This window comes from Pristis pectinata, chromosome 1 (genome assembly GCF_009764475.1).
Source record: "Pristis pectinata isolate sPriPec2 chromosome 1, sPriPec2.1.pri, whole genome shotgun sequence".
Taxonomy (NCBI): domain Eukaryota; kingdom Metazoa; phylum Chordata; class Chondrichthyes; order Rhinopristiformes; family Pristidae; genus Pristis; species Pristis pectinata.
Genome location: NC_067405.1, coordinates 126222189 through 126239483, shown reverse-complemented (window position 1 = coordinate 126239483; position 17295 = coordinate 126222189). Strand labels below are relative to the sequence as shown.

General features: G+C 42.7%; 1 protein-coding gene across 2 annotated transcripts in view; it reads right to left on the bottom strand.

Annotated features, from left to right (window-relative positions):
• Window positions 1–14263, bottom strand: part of prkcha (protein kinase C, eta, a) — a 183317-nt gene extending 169054 nt beyond the window's left edge. For both annotated transcript variants that reach the window (XM_052015892.1, XM_052015900.1), the window contains exon 1: window positions 13414–14263. In XM_052015892.1, coding sequence (XP_051871852.1) covers window positions 13414–13758 — 345 coding nt within the window. In that variant the 5' untranslated portion in view covers window positions 13759–14263. The remainder of the gene's footprint in view (window positions 1–13413) is intronic.
• Window positions 14264–17295: the final 3032 nt, after the last annotated feature.

Sequence of the window (17295 nt, the reverse complement as noted above, 5' to 3'; positions counted from 1 at the left end):
ACTCATTTGTTAAGTTCTTCACAGAAAGGTTTGAAGTAGACATCCACTGACATCTGACAGCCAGCACTTACTTTTGTCTTCTGATGTGCAGAGGTCTGGGGCTTGGGACAGTAGAAGTCATTCCAACCATTCCCAGCATGGAAACAGGCCATTCAGCCCAACACGCCCATGCCAACCAAGGTGCCCATCTAAGTTAGTCTCATTTGCCCGCATTTGGGTGTCCTTTAAATGTTGTCATTGCACCTGCCTCAACTACTTTCTCTGGCAGCTTATTCCCATGCCTCATCTTGAAACTATTTCCCCTCCCTCTCCCCTTCCTCCCCTAGTTCCAGACTTCCCCACCAGCAGTGGTACTGAAGTGAAAGAAAAATCATCAATGATATTACTGAAAGGCTGAGCAGGTACAGGGACCAAATGGCCCACCTCCGCTTCTATTCTTATCTCTGAACCAAATAACCAACTAGTTACCCTCAAACCATCATCTTTAAGCTTAAACTCTCTGTCAGGAGAAGCAGCAGCAAAGACTCATGCAATGTGAGCTTACAACTTATGCTTCCTCGGAATTGCTGACCTCTTCCTTAGATCTGCACTGTGCATCTGCGTCATGCACCTGTAACTCCCACATTCCATGAATGGCAACTGTCCCATGTGAAAATATCCCCACCTGATCCCCATCACCCAATTTTATTGCATCTGTTTGAGATCTTCCTACCCTTGGAACAACAATCTACAACCACAAGGAGCCTGCAAAAATTTGCCAGAGGAAACTCAGAAAGCAGCTGGAAGCATTGAGCCTTTATTCATAATCAGACTGTCAGAACTTTAAACGCCTCCATGAAGTGTCAATCAGTCCTGCCTCCGTTTCACTGGCGAGTTTCCCAAGTACTGGGAAACCTGTGGTGGAGGCGCTAAGTTCCAATCCCTGCTGAAATCATCTTAAAATGAAACACTTCTTTAGTCTGTGACAATGAGCAAGTCACCTTCACTAAGGGGCCACTCAACATGCAGCTAAACAGACTGCCATTAAATCCAGAAGTGCACCAGTACACCTGAACCCTAAGTAGATGGTGGGAGAACTAAATTCCTCTGCCAATAGTTGTGGAGAAAATAGCTTTCAATGATTAGCAAAATAACTTTGCCATCAATAGGAAATCAAACACATATTCCACCATCCATCCAAATCGTTAAAGGCAGCGGATTAATATTAAATATATTATCCCACGCATTTCTCATATCAGTAAGTAACCACATTGATGTTTGCAGCAAGCAACTGATGACAGCAGTTGGAGTGGAAACACAAAACTTGTCTCAGTTAATCATATTGCCATATGCAGAAGAATATCAACAACAAAGAGAAGGCAGAAAAATCACATGTCAAAAATAACACTGTTAGTTTGTTCTGTGTGGATGTAGCAATACAAAGTGAAACCCTGCATTTTGAACGCCACAATAATTCAGCAACTAAATGTAGCCAGAGGATATATAAATAAACAAGAGCCCAGTTACTTGCAAAGATGGGGTTTATTAAACATTGCAAGTCAAAGATTAGAGTAAACTGGCAAAATGAAGAATAACTAATGCTTTGAATATGAATTTCACTCTTTCTTTAGAGTGCTAATCATCTGCTAACGCCCAGTTAGATTCCCCGCAAAATAAGATAAAAGATGTTACAGTGTTAGAGTGGCTTACATCATGCATTAAAACAGGACCTGCACTGTTCCCGATGGGGCACAGATTCTGACAACTTGCTGAACACCAAGCTGAGAAAGATATCCATCCTTAAAGCCACGGCGCATGGCAGCCTAGGCTCCAGGGGACTGACCAGGATTACCATTCCTAGCAGCCTGGCAGGAGGTAGCTCCCAATCTCTCCCCACAAGTGTGAGAATCTCCAGTCAATAAATTTCACATCCTCATTTGATACATCAGGTATCAAGTTGAGCTGTTCACAACTGAAAGCACTTACAACAAATCATTTCAGTAAATGAACAGGGATTTATTCATTCATATGTTACGATCAGTAACAGTGGTTCTGTCAATGTGCATGTAAAGATTAAGTGTGTTATATCTGGGCTCAGTCAGCTGATTGCTGGCAAAGTGTAAAGAGTCACAAACAACCTGTTGGAGGAAGTCAGCGGGTTGAGCAGTATCTCTGGGGAAAGGAACTGTTGACTTTTCAGGTCAAAATCCTGCATCAAGAGTTCAGATTTCGACCCAAAATGTCAACAATTCCCCCCACAGATGCTGCTCGACCTGCTGAGTTTCTCCAGAAGTTTGTTTGTTGCTCCAGATTTCAGCATCTGCAGTCTCTTGTGTCTCTGTAAAGAGAGTCAATTTGGATTCGGGACATTTAGCAAGCTCCAATGAAATTGACTCTTAATCAGGGAATCTCATACTCTGGACAGTCAACACCTCTCTCCTCCGCTCTGCTGGAAGATGAGATTGGTGGTGTTCTGCTAGGGGCTCTCTCACTTCCTTGTCCTTTGGCTCCTGCTGCCTTTCACCCTGTGCTCGTGTCCCTCAGGTTCTGGGTCTCCAAGCTGCTCTTCCTCTGGCACCGGCTGCTGCTTTCAGATGGCTGAGTTTTACAGGAGGCAGCACACAAGGATGAGGTCTCCACACCTGCTGGGCATATATTGCAGTCTGCATCAGTCCAGGCACCACAGACAGATGCAGACACCCCAATCACTTTCAAAGAACAATGACTCTCAGCTACTGCGGTAGGACTGTGAATGGGTATCAGAAGCCAGGGAAGTAGGAGGAAGCCCTTTCCCCCTGGATCTGTTCCTCCAGGAAAGAATAGCCACAGAAAATGTCGAGCAATTCCATCTTCCTGAGGATGAATTTTCTGTGCTTTCTGGAAACATGGCAAACACCATCATAAAATCTTCTGATGATCCATTACCACGTGAACGTTGGGAGCAAGAGAACCCTTTCCCCTGAGGAAAAGGTTTGGCTAATAATTAGATTGTAGTCAACAGCTGTTTGTCTCAGTGGAAAGCCAGCAATACTGGTACAGCCCACTGCCCCAGATGCCATCTGTTCCTCACTGAAATCGAAGAAGATAAAATCTCTTCTTCATGAATGCAATGCTGGGTGACCTCTCTGATACTACAGTGAGGAGCAGAGTGTGAACTATGGCAGAGATCTGCTGCTGACACTTATTAGATCTCCAGTGGCTACTCATCACTATATTGGCACCTTAAATTATGGAGTGCTGGCAGCATGGAATCACCACGAGTACCTCAGCAGCCAAGAACACTCGCAGACTTTGGAAGGAGTTTGAATGGACTGCAGTCAGTACTAAAGCTGACTCATCAAACTTCCCAAAATCAACACGGTGTCCCTTTAAATAGATACAAATTCAACAAAGGAGCATCACGCAGTCTTAGTTGTACGGTAAATATTTAAAGATCACGTCATTAAAAGAGAACTTCCACTATTGCCAGCAAGGGACAGAACATGAGGTGCACAACTGTAAGACCATACGAAATAAGAATAGGAATGGGTGATTCAGCCCTTGAGCCTGCTCCGCCAAGTAATAAAATCATGGTTGACCCAACACTCATCACGTCCATTTTTCCACCCACACCTGGTCATCTTTTATTTCTTTACTAATGATACAATTAGGTACACTTCTGATGCCAGAATACATGACAGGCACATTAAGTTGAACTGTGCATGCAGGTGCCCAGTCCAATTTCCCCAAAAGAGTCATGGACTCGTACAGCACAGATCAGGCCCTTCAACCCACAACATTGCCCATCTACTCTAATCCCATTTGCCTGCATTAGGACTGTATCCTAATGGATTCAATTTACCAAGAAATGAATAAAAGCAGGATACAATTCTGATTAAATTTCAATTCATGCACGAAACAGATTCCATTTTTAGGCATAAGGATTCAAGTGAAATATAAACAGAGACCCAATATTTATTGGCGTGGGATTTCCAATCCATCTCAGGATTAGAGATGGGATGAGAAGAAAAATATTTTAGTGTGGTCTTTGAACACAGTTTGGGTTTGACTCTGCATTATGCTCGTATCTGTTTAAACAGATTCACTGTGAAATAGATTAATAGGCTTGTCACTCTGTTAGACAGGGAACTGCATAGCACAGGTCACATTCAGAAGTTGATAGGTTTGTGTTGCTCTAAAAATGATTGCAAGATTGGGGGGGGGGGGGGGGGGGGGGGGGGGGAGGCGGTGGTGGTGGGAGAGAGGTGTTGAGTAAAGAATGGCTTACAGGGCCAGGGAATGATTGGTTGGGCAGAGAACAGTCTCTAACCATGGTGAAGGAAACAAGCTCGCTTGGTGGCTGGGAGGAAGCAGTCTAACTTCACCTCTTTGAAGAGAGAGTTAGATGACAACCATGTGCAGGAACTAGGTAGTTCTCATCTCTATTTAGCTACTAGCCTTCCTCAGAACAGGAAATCTAGTCTGCCAGGGTTAGACCTAAAAATGGGGATGCAATGGGAGGCAAGCAACCTTATTGAAATATCTAAATTGTCAGCTCCTTAATTATCTACCCTCCATTCAAACTGAAAATAAGTACATTAAATAGAAGTTGGAGATTTTTAAAAATGTTATATCCCACCCAAACCAAACGCACTAATTTTTAGGGAGTTAAATTTGTGCTGTAACTGAGCTGCATATGATTGAGCTATCTCAAATATATCTGATGAAATGCAAGTAATGGTCAAAAACGAGAAAGAAACTACATAAACATAAGTTCTCGAATCACCTCAGTAATGATGGCAAGAAATTTAACCAGGGAAATGATCTTGCAGTTTTCCTGGTTTACACAGCTTGGTCACTCACAGCCACAGTAAGCTCATCAAAAGCAGACACATGGTATCTGTTAAAAAGGAGATAGATGTTATAGATGCCTATTTATATTGCACTGTTTCAAGGTATGAACAATATTTGTTGATTACATCACGGTCCATCACAATTCAGGAATATGCTGAAAAGTAAGTGGATTCAGAACACTGGTTAAAACAAGGTTCTTTTATCACGCTGTACACATTGCAGCCAAATGGAATACTGATTTTTGGTAAAGATACAGAGAAGTTTGTGTTCTGGGCTTGCATGTTATTTTTGCAGCAAATGATTAAGTGTTCTCAGCTAAGTTTCTGAAAAAAGACACTGTGACTGCATCATCCTCCCGCAACACCCACCCACCCACACGCCTCAAGCAAATTAGTGCCACAAAACAATATGTGGATCCAGGGATTTGCATTCAAGACAGATCCAAACACCTAAACTTCATGAATATTAATACACACGAAGCCTTTCTAATGTTCATGCTGGTGAAACTCGCTCTGTTCGAATCTGTACCCATTTTGGAAGTCAAAAGAAGGCCTAGAATGTTCTTAATTGTGTTTAAATCATAGTTCTGATGCAGCTTGTAGTGCATCACACTCCAGGTTTTAATCCTTATCCCAGGTGCTGAATGTGTGGATTTTGCATGTTAGGCTTCTGACAGTATAGGTTTCCCCAGGGGCTCCGGTTTCTTCCCTTGTCCTGAAGATGTGCTGATAGGATAATTGTGCCCTGTAAATTAGCCCTAGTGTAGTAGGTGCAGGAGAATCAGGTAGAAGTTGGTGGACATGTGAGAGAGAAATAAGAGGGAGAATGGGACTGATGGAGTTGCTCTGCTATGAGCCAACACGAGCACAGTGGCCCAAATGGCCTCCTTCTCTGCTGTGAACCTATGACAATGATGAAGCAATCAAACACAATATTTCAAATAAATAATCAATGCTTTTCAAAGTATGATTCTTAAAAGGAGTTATGTGTGGTTCTTGCTATATCCCCAGGACTTGCTCTTCCACGTGACTTCATGTTACAGGCAACCAGATGTTCTCTCATTGCCTCCGCCATTTCTTAGCCCTATTCTCTGTCAACCATTCTCAGCCCAATTCATATCACATTACACAGCAGCATTTCCCCATCTCCACTCAGCCCTTGAATTTTCCATTCTTTCGATTAGAGCACCAAAGCAACATGATTTCACTAAAGTAAAAACTCCATGCCATAGCCGCATCTCCTTTCCTGGAATGTCATGCAACCCCAGTCTATCGCGTCCTCCTCAATCCTGGGCCGAGCTTCAAACTCCAGATCGTCTATCAACGAGGCTGCCCAGTTCAATCACAGACACCGTTAGTTTCCAGCTCTTGCTTCATTGCATGTCTGAAAAGCTTTCTCCTTACTTTTGTCACATGGAACATAGAACAGTACAGCACAGAACAGGCCCTTTGGCCCACAATGTTGTGCCGACATAGCTAATCCCTCCTACCTACAGAATGCCCATATCCCTCAATTTTCCTCTCATTCATGTGCCTATCCAAGCCCTTCTTAAAAGCCCCCAAAGAATTTGCCTCCACCACCCTATCAGGCAACATATTCCAGGCACCCATCACTCTCTCAGTAAAAAATGTACCCCTCACATCTGTCCTGAACCTACCCCCTCTCACCTTAAATGCATGCCCTCTGGTATTGGATCGCTCAATAATGGAAAATTATTACCTCCATCTTCAACTGCCCCAAGAACCTCTTTGTTTCTATCTCCACCCTATATTAATTTCAACTCATTTAAGACTGTGCTAAATGCAATCTAGTGCTCACCTATCACCCCCAAATCCCTATTGGATTCCATGGGCTCTGTCTAATGACACATATTCGTCAAACTGAGCATCTATATTGCTGAATTCTACTGGGGCCCCTAAAGAGTATGCTTGTGGAATATTGTAAGAGTGGTCTCCCTACTGATGGAAAGAAATACATGCAATGAAGGGAGTAAGAAGTTTAGAGAGGGTCTGAGGAAGAATTTTTTCACCCAGAAGGCAGTTGGAATCTGGAACACCGCTTGAGTAGTGGTTGAGACAGGAACTCTGACCACATTTAAGTAGTACTTGAATTGCCAAGCCATAGAAGGCTATGGACCAAGTGCCAGTAAATGTGATTAGTATAGATAGGTACTTGACAATCAGCACGTACATGGTGGGCCAAAGAACTTAATTCTGTGCTGTAGGATTCTATAATCCCATGACTCTATGAACTGCATTTTTGGACACCTCCTTGGATCTGAAACTGATTGTGAAACACCTTAGGTTATTTTATGACATTAAAAAAAGGAAATAAAGGAATTAAATGAGAACTGCTGTGTGCAGCTGAAAAATAAGATCAGCTAAACGGCAATGAGTGAGAAATTTAACAAGTCATTTTCTGTTTTATGACAGAAATATTAGCAAAGAAACCATGTATTTTCAAGCACAACCTCAAAACCCAAACTAGTAAGCACAGCTCAATTAAAAGTCACCTCCCTTAATATTGCAGTGAAGCATCAGCTTACAAAATTTTATGGCAAGACTAACAAAGAGGCAGTAAGCACTCACCATTATCAAGGATAAATTGAACAACAACTTCTGGGATGTACAATTAAATGTGGAAGCTTTTTCCCCCCTCCACCAGCTTTGCTCTTGTGGTATCTCGCTGAGGGTGTCAGTACTCAAATGCATGGAGAGTATAAGGCTGGGGTTGCTAACAAATTAATGGTCGAGAAAAAATTAGGGCTTGTCCATTCAAGTGTAAGTGAACTTTTAATGGAATAAGTCTTAATTACCATTAAACAACTTCTCTGGTGTTAAATAAAATTACTTAAGTGTGAACTCTTAGTCCTTCCAATTTTAATTATTTGAGGCCTCAAACATTCTTTACAGTTTCTTTCTGTCTCCTATATGTTTCTAGAGGTTGACAAGGTAGATGGAGGGATAATATCTACAACCAGGATAAGGGAAGATGGTTTTTGCATTGTCAATGTCTCAAAATAAGGGATGAGCCTTTCAGGACAGATGAGAAGACCTTCACCCAAAGGGAAGTGAATCTTTGGAATTCTCTAAAAGAGATTGATAATATTTTCAGATATTAATGGAACTAAGGGATATGGGGTTAGTGCAGAATAGTGGTGCCGAGGTAAAAGATCAGCCATAAACTTATAGAATTGAACAGTGGGCACAAAGAGCCAAATGATCTATGCCTGCTTTTATGTTCTCAGTTCCATTTATTATTTCACTTTCTCATCATGATTTTACATTGAATTGACTATTCTGACTAAGGTTTCTTGGTTTAGATTCTTCTTGCTACACAAAGAATGCTTCAGTCCAATTGGTAGAAGAGTCACATTGTCATGTGCCCACTGTCCATCAGTTGTGGATCACCAGTAAAGACGACTACTCTGTACCGGACACCCAATGGCAGCATACTGCTACAGAAAACCCCACGTAAAGTCTATAGGCCAGCTGCAAGAATAATGAACAGCTTGAGCCATTCAATATCCCAACAACAAAATCTGGGCCAAAGTGTTTAAATTTTTGCACAGGATCAAAACCTGACTGAAAAATCCAGGCTAAGTATTAAATAAGGCAAAGATAGAATCCCATACCTTATGGTTCAGAAGGTGAGCAAAATGACATTTATAAAAAACTGGAATAGCAAATGACTTTTGCTGTGTAAATTTATTAAAGATGCATGGAGGGAATGAACTTCCATGTTAGATTATATTGACTCATGCCATCTGCTGCAAAACTTCATTAAATAACCAATTTAAAGTCCATGGTATGAAACTGCTTGAAACTCTGTTTGATTACAGATCACTACTTCTAACAACAAAAACTGATAAAAGCCAAGAATTCATAAAAATCACAAAGATTTATCAAAAAGTCCATTGACAATTCCACATCACAAACATTAACTACAGGATTCAAATATGTACCATAGATCTTTTATTTTGAAAAAAGTTCATGCAAATTATGTTTGTGTTTTCCAGCTGAAAATAATTTTCTTATAGTTGTTGCCCTTGGTTTTAGCCCATATCACACACTCGCTCACAACCTCGTGGTTTTCCTGTCATGTTTTCACACTGAACGATTTTTTTTCCCACCTCAACAACTACCCTCGCCTTGTCAAAACAGTTGTTCTCACACTTTGGACAGCAAATGGGTGTGGCCAATGCAATTCGGGGGGAAAGGGAACATCACAGTTGAACCCTGTCTTGTGCTGATCGAATTGCAGTAATGGACAATTTCCCTTTGCAATTAATGGACAGAAATCACCTGCAGGCATTCTAGCTGCTTATATCCTTCTTAATCGAAATACATTCAGGACATGTTGTTGGTCTCTGCGGTGCTCTGCTTGAGATCAGCTAACTTAGCCAAGTTCAGAGTTTAAGCCCATAAGATAAGATATCTTTATTAGTCACATGTACATTGAAACACAGAGTGAAATACATCTTTTTACATAGAGTGTTCTGGGGGCAGCCCACAAGCGTCACCATGCTTCCGGCGCCAACATAGTATGCCCACAACTTCCTAACCCGTATTTCTTTGGAATGTGGGAGGAAACCGGAGCACCCGGAGGAAACCCATGCAGACATGGGGAGAACGTACAAACTCCTTACAGACAGTGGTCGGAATTGAACCTGGGTCGCTGGCACTGTAATAGTGTTACTCTAACCACTACGCTACTGTGCCTGCCATGCTTGGTACTCTAGGTATGCCACCATCATAAAATATGTCCCACTAGTCAAGGCATTAGCCTTGGTTCAGTGGTGGCTCTTACTTTTGTGCCAGATCATTATGGGTTCAATTTCACTGTAACTACTTGGTGATATAGTTCAGGTTGGCAGAATCATAAACAGTACAGTGAAGTGATGAAGAAGTCACATATTCTTTCAGATGAGATGTTAAACCAAGGTTCTGTCTGCCCTATGACAAATATGAAGGTACCTTGGCAGAATTTGAAGGGCAGTAGAACAGTCCTCCTGGGCCACACTTATCCAAGAGCTGACAATCACTGTGACAGATCACTGAGGCATTCATCTCACTGCTCTTTGTGGAATCTTCCTGTTAAGTAAATTGGCACATGTATTTCCTTTTATAACATCATCTCTACCCTTCAAAAGGAATTGAACTATCTGTCAGATGTGTTGGCACATCCCAAAATTGTGAAAGATGCTATACAAATCAAATTCTTTGTTTCTATCTATTCATTAAGCCAAAGTGATATCCAAAGTAGCACAAGCTAACTACATGGAAAATATTCTCAAAGGTTGTTCCTTCCTGAGACAGAACCTCAGCTGCATTGGTATGGCACCCCTAGTACTCACCCCACAGCAGTGTTTCCCAAATAGTCCAACATCTAACTCACTGAAGTGTCCATCTGAATCACTACTAACCTTAGAACTGCTGTCAGACTGGTTCCAAGTGAAATTCTTAAGGTTGACAGACTTCTGCCCTCAATTAATTAAGAGTTTCTCCACACACCTTATGTTCAGACTTACACTACTGATCTCTAATGAAACCCAGATCCAACTGTCACTTTTAAAACAATACTGAGTAAGAAATACAACAGTCAGCTGATTCTGACCTTAGCCAATATTTTGGTCCAGTACTTCTAAATTAACATATTAAGAAACAGAAATTTGCAGCACAAATAATTGGCTCCTGAAGTCCATGCAAACTGAGAAAGGACATGTCTGGGTTAATTCAACTTCCCAACTCTCAAACCACAGCTGTTTAGGATGCAACTCATCATATGTTTAGCTGGGTACCTTTTGTATTTGATGTGTGTTTCTCTCTCCACCACCCTTTCGGGCACTGAGTTCCTGACCCCTGTTGATCTTCAGACAAAAGAAATTCCTTAGCACCTCTTTAATCCTTCTACTAGTACAAATTAACAGATCTATCACCCTTCGTTATTGACTTCTCTGCTAAGGGAAATAGACTTTTCCTGTTTACCCTGACTAGGCCCCTCAAAATGTTATATGCCTCAAACAAATCTCCTTCCAAAAAATATGCCAGCCTAACAAATCTCACCTCATGAAATAAAGAAAAAAAAACAGCCAATGCTGGAAATCTGAAATAAAAATAGAAATGCTGGCAACATTTAGCAGGTCAGGCATCAACTGTGAAAAGGGAAACAAAGTTCATGTTTCAGATTGAAGACCCTTCATGTTACAAAGGGTCTTCGATCTCAAGCAATCTCTTCTCACAAATTTTCCAGCCATGGTAACATCCTTGTAAAATCTCCTTTGGAACCTCTCTCATGCAAGCATATCCTTCCTGAAATGAGGTAACAAGAAGTGTGAATAATATGCTATAAGCTATGGGCTAACTATTGTTGTATAGCTCTTGCACAGCATCCTGTTCTTGTACTCTGGATACAAGAATTAACCGCTGATATATTGACATCGGTTCAAAAGAAACAAGAGACAAGCACAGCGAGAGAAACTTTGCATTTATGTAGTTTCTTTCACATTCTTTCTGTTTTGCCCATTTTTTTAAAATACCCCTGATTTTAACAGCTCCATCTTGCTTACAGCTGACAAAGTCCTGAACTCTGGAATTTGTTACATGTGTCCCTGCCTCTTTAGCTCTGTCTTCCTCTGAGATGTCAATCTGAAACTTACCTCTTTGACCAAGTTTTTGATCACCTCCTCTGAAAGCTCTTTAGACAATTCAGAGTCAAATTTTGTTTGGTGATGTTCCTGCAGAGTCCCTTGTGATATTTCACTCATTTAGGACTCCATCTAAAGATAAATAGCATTTGAACATCCTTTATACTCACCACTCTGGACGCAAGTGTGAAATAGCTAGCTCAAATTCTAAAACCAAAACATATCATGGAAAGGCAACAAATTGCACTCCTCTAATGCACTAGAGTGGATGCAAGAGAACTGGCATATTCCTATTGACCTTACAAATACATACAAACCTTGGCATTTGGGTTGTATTTGGTGATCCCCACATATTAGGACTCATGTGTATTGCATCTTTCTCCAGCAGGTGAGGATCACCTGAGATTACCAACCTATCAAAACTTTGCTTCTAGGTAGACAGAAATATCCACTGTTGACTGCCATCAACTGACCTCTTTGGCATCCATAACACACAAGTCAGGAGTGTGATTAACATTTTCCACTTGCCTGGACGAGTGCTGCTTCAACAACACCGAACATCCAGAATAAAACAGCCCTCTTGATAAGCATCCCATTCACCACACTAAATGTTTACTGCCTCCACCACCGGCGTACCATGGTTGGAGTGTGTACCATCTAAAAAATGCACTGCAGCAATTCATCTACTTTTGTTCAACAGCACCTCCCATACCTGTAACTTCTATTAATGTAAAAGAAAAGGTACTTGGTACACCACCACTTGTAAACTTCCCTCCAATTCAAGCACTACCCTGACTTCAAAATATATCACCACTGCTGGGCCAAAATCCTGGAACTCCTTTCTAATAACACGAGAGTAGTGGCATCACAAGGGCTTACAACAGTTATAGCATCTCAGCCTTCAAGGCCTATTAAGGAGTGGCATTATATGCTCACCATGCCAGTGATATGCACACCCCCAGAGGGAATAACAAAAGCCTTCTGCAAAAACAATCTCATATTAATCTAGGGCTATAATCTAACCTGCACAACTCAAACATTGCTGGCACTGCATCCCAAAATATTGGCCATCATTCAAGAGCCTCATCAAATAGCCATTCCTTTCATTCAAAAGTTTAGTGTGTGATCGATACCTGTCCACTCAGACACAAGCGAGGAAGGAGAGGAGAAATTAATGCTGTCCAAATTTGGGTCAATAGGAAACAGATTGGTTGTTTTTTTTTCTATAGCAAATTAATAGGATGTGGAAACCTTCTGGTTCATACACCTCAGCAACCATCAGTGGCAAGGCACTGAGGTTTGTAGGTTCTGAATTTTATAACAAGTCAACCCATATCACAAAATTAATGTTTGCTGAAACTTGGATGTGAGATTATTCATTATTGATTAAACTACTGCAATTTGTAATAATGCTCATAACTATCCATCTTGGGTAATAATTTCATTATCACATTTTTTTGCTGCAATATTGTTTGCCTAGATTTAATTTTGAAAAGATGTTTATAGGCAGCAATTGTACACAGAAGGCATGATGTTCTCCCTTGCCTTTTAACAGTAATATTACTTAAAGAGGTAAAGTCATATCATTGATAGGTCATGGATAATTTTGGCTTCTGTGCTTTGGTCACGAAACTGTGGCCTGAAACAGCTGTAATGGGTTCCAGCATTTTAAACCTCACTGTTATGGATTGAACATCATTAAAAAAAAACTCACTATAGAATCCTGGTGAAACAAGAAATTCTACATATGCTGGAATCTGCATACGTTGACTGTTTATTTCCCTCTATGGATGCTGCCTGATCTGCTGAGTTCCTCCAGCACTTTTGTGTATTGCTGTAGAATCACGGTAACTTCTATCACAAAACCTGCGTGCACGCCTTTCGGAACCGCAAGAGCAATATTCAAGTGAATGTCAGAAGTGAGTTTGGGAATGTCACATATAACAACAGCTTACCCAGCCCTCAAAGGTTTTCGTGCCATTTTTCAGTAATTCCTCGAACTGCAAGGTGCAATTGGCCACAAAGTCATCGTATCCGATGGGGGTGTCGTGAAAAACGGTCAGCTCGATCTCGCTGCTTCTCCAGATCTGAGTACTGAAGTCTTCGTTAAATGTGGGCCGGCTGGTTTTCTGTTTAGTGACCGTCTGTCCGACCCTCCGATTATCAACCTTCACCATTACATACGGATCCAACAACTGGTAATTTTTGCTGGATATTGAATGTCTGAGAGCGCATCGGGTCGGTTTCAGATCCACAGCCTCTCCGATTTTCACCTTCAGAGACCCACTGAAAAGCACCATCCTTGCACCGTGACACCCTAACTCAGAAAGGTGCGCAGCACTGGAACTGATCTGACAGTCAGAGATAACAGGCCACTTGAAAGTAAAACAAAAAACTACGAGGAACAAAGAAGAAACACCGCTTAATTTAGCCGCTGGAAAAAAAAAGTTAACGTTGAATGTTGCAGGAATACAAAATCTTGATTCCTGGTTTTATTCGCCCTTGACCCTGCTCAACAAAGCCAGTCCGCCACGGGTAAACATTACAGGTGTATGGATGTCCTCACACGCGTTTGAAGTCCCTTCGATTCTGCTAAGGTGGGTTTCGGTGGAGTCGATTACACTTCACTCGCACTTGTTTCAGATGAAAATCGCTTTTCGGGGTGCTGGTGTCTGTCTGACCCGCCTGCCCGTTGTTGGAACGGTAACACCGAACCGTTCAGTCTGAGCGTTCGGCAGCCAAGTGTTATTTCATGTCATTCGGGCACCGAGAAGCAGGAAGCAATCAAACATCAAATTTCCGTGTGTCAATTGCCGAGCTGTTGGGCTTTTAAGAAAGGAACACACCTCGACAGAGCTTGTTCTACCCTCAGACAAAGGGTATCTGCAATTGAGAAATCAATCTTAAATAACAAACTTATTGAATTACTTTTTTTTAAAAAATCACTATAATATTTATATTATTTTAAGAGTGCGTTTTGCAAAGTGTTCTGGTGGTTGTAGTCCACAATCCTTCTTTCAATAGATGGTTTTAACACGAGGAACCACACTTCCCAGAAACCCGAGCGGGTGCTTTTATTCCGCTTTGCCAATCCAGCCAGCTATGATTGTGATTGGTGAAGCAGTTGACGAATGACAGCCAAAGAACGTGGTCTCGACCAATCAATGATTGGTAACTACTTTCCCTTACCTGTTGGGCGGGGTTTATGATCAGGAGGGATGTTTGTTCACTTAGTTTACGAACAATAGTGATTTTACACATGAAATGATTCTACGAACTTCAAGAATCACCCCATAGTACTTTATTTTCTTTAAATATATTTACCATGTGAGGGTGTGGCTGGCAGGTCAACCTGTATTCCTCAGTTGCCTTGGAGGGGAGAGCTGCCTTTCACAACAACAACACACACAAAATGCTGGAAGAACTCAGCAGGTCAGGCAGCATCTATGGAGGGAAGTGAACAGTCAATTTTACGGGTCGAGACCCTTCATCGAGACCCTTGATCAGGACCCTTCAGGAGTCCTGATGAAGGGTCTCGACACGTTACATTGACTGTTCATTTCCTTCCATAGATACTGCCTGGCCTGCTGAGTCCTTCCAACATTTTGTGTGTGTTGCTTCAGATTCCAGCATCTGCAGAATCTCTTGCGTCTCCCTTTCACAACAGCTGCAGTTCTTGCCCTGAGAGTGTTACCACAATGCTGTTAGGAAGCAATTCAATGATTTGGATTTAGTGATGATGATGATGATGAATATTTGCAATACAGGATGGTGTGTGGCCTGAAACAGAACTTGTAGATAGTGGCACTTCCACTCAACTGCTGCCCAAAACTTTCTTGCTGGTGGAGGTCACAACTTTGGGATATGCTGTTGAATAGGCTTGACAAGTTGATGCAGTGCATCCAGTGGATGGTGCATATTGTAGCCATCATCTGCAAGGAGAGGATTTATGGTGGTGGGCCAGATAGTTTTGCACCAACTTTCCTTCTGTTTCTCCTTCCTCCCTCCATCATTACCCCCCATCTTCATCGAGTCATACAGCACAGAAACAGGCCTGTCGGCCCAACTGGTTCATGCTGACCAAGATGCCCCATCTGAGCTAGTCCCATTTGCCAGCATTTGGCCCATAATCTTCTAAACCTTTCCAATCCATGTTCATCGTGCCCCTTACAGCAAAGAAGCAGGTCCTTTGGCCCATCACATTTACGATGATCATCGAGAACCTATCCAGACTAATTCCATTTATCAGCACTTGATCTATAGCTAACTACATGTTGGCAATTCGCGCTTCTTAAATGTGAGATTATCTGCTTCCACCACCACCTCAGGCAGTATGTTCCAGATTGCAACCATCCTCTGGGTGAAAACTTCTTCCTCAGATCTCCTCTAAACCTTTTTCACTCTTCACCTTAACTCCATGCCCACTGGTCTTTGACACCTCTGCCATGGGCTAAAGTTTCTTATTATCTGCCTTATCTATGCCTCTCATAATGATGTAACCTGTATCAGGCCTCCCCCACAGCCAGCTCTGCTCTAAGAAACCCAGCTTGTTCAGTCTCTCCTCATAACTGAAACACATTCCTACGCCCCTTCCCCCTTCTTTCTCCTCCCTCTTGCTACCTCTGCCTTCCTCCCTTTCCTTTCCCTTCTGCTCTCCTCTCCTTCCTTTCCCCTTTCCTCAGTCCCTCTCCCCTTCCTTCTTTCCTTTTCCCCTCTCCCCTTACCCACTTTTCCCTTCCCTTCTCCCCTCCCGCTCCCCCCTCTTTCCTTACTCCGCTTCCACTCCCTACTCCTCTCCCCTTCCCCCCTCTCCTCTCCCCTTTCCCCGTCTTCCTTTTCATTCTTTCTTTCCCCACTCCCCTCTCTCTCTCCTTCCCTTTCCTCTCTCCATCCACTTCCCCTTTCTCTTCCCTCATCCATTCTCCCATTTATCCCTTCTCCTTTTCCCTTGCCCTCTTTTCCTTCCCTCACCCCTCTATTCTCTTCCATCCATCCCTCCGACCTTTTCCCTCTTCCTCCCTTTCCCCTCACCTCCTCAGCCTTCTCCCTCCCATAACCTCCCAGATCCTTCTCCTCATCTGCCCTTCCCTCCTCCATATCACCTCCCCTTCCCTCAGCCACTTTCTCTCCTCCACCCCATCCTCTCTTTCTCCCTCTCCTCCCTGCTTCCTCCCTCTCTAGCTCCTACCGTGTTTCCTTTGACTTCTCCAACATCCTCCTCCTTCCCACTTGTATTTCCCCATACTCCTCCCATTTCTGACTTCCCCCTGCCCTTCCTCTCCCCTTCTCCTCCCCACCCTTGCCCTCTCCTCCACCTTTCCCTTCAAACACCCCTTCTACCCTCACTCCTCCCACACCCTCTCCTCTCCCATCCCCTTCCTCCTTCCATGCTACCCCTCCTCTTCCTCTATCCTCCTCCCCAAGTCTAACCCCATTCTCCTTCCTTCCCACTGTACCCCGATTTAATTGCCACTCACTCTCTTCTCTCCTTCCCCTCTTCTGCCCCTTTCACTTTTCCACACCTTCTTCCTCTCTGCACCTTTCCCCCTCCTTTCCTCTTCTCTCCCCTTCCCTCCTTCCTCCTCTCCACTTTCTTTTCCCATTCCTCTTTCTCCCCTTGCCCTTCTTTCTCCTTTTGCATCCATCCTTTGATCCTCACTCTCCCCTCCTTTTGTCACTTCCTTATCCCTCCTTCCTTGTTTCTCCTTTCCACCTTCTTTTACTCAGTACCTGTGCACAAGGATATGGACAGCAAGTTACCTTTTTTCCATGTTGTGCTAGTGGCAGTGTAAGTTTTTATCTTACCACTTCAGTTGGTGTGCGTGTGCGTGTGTGTG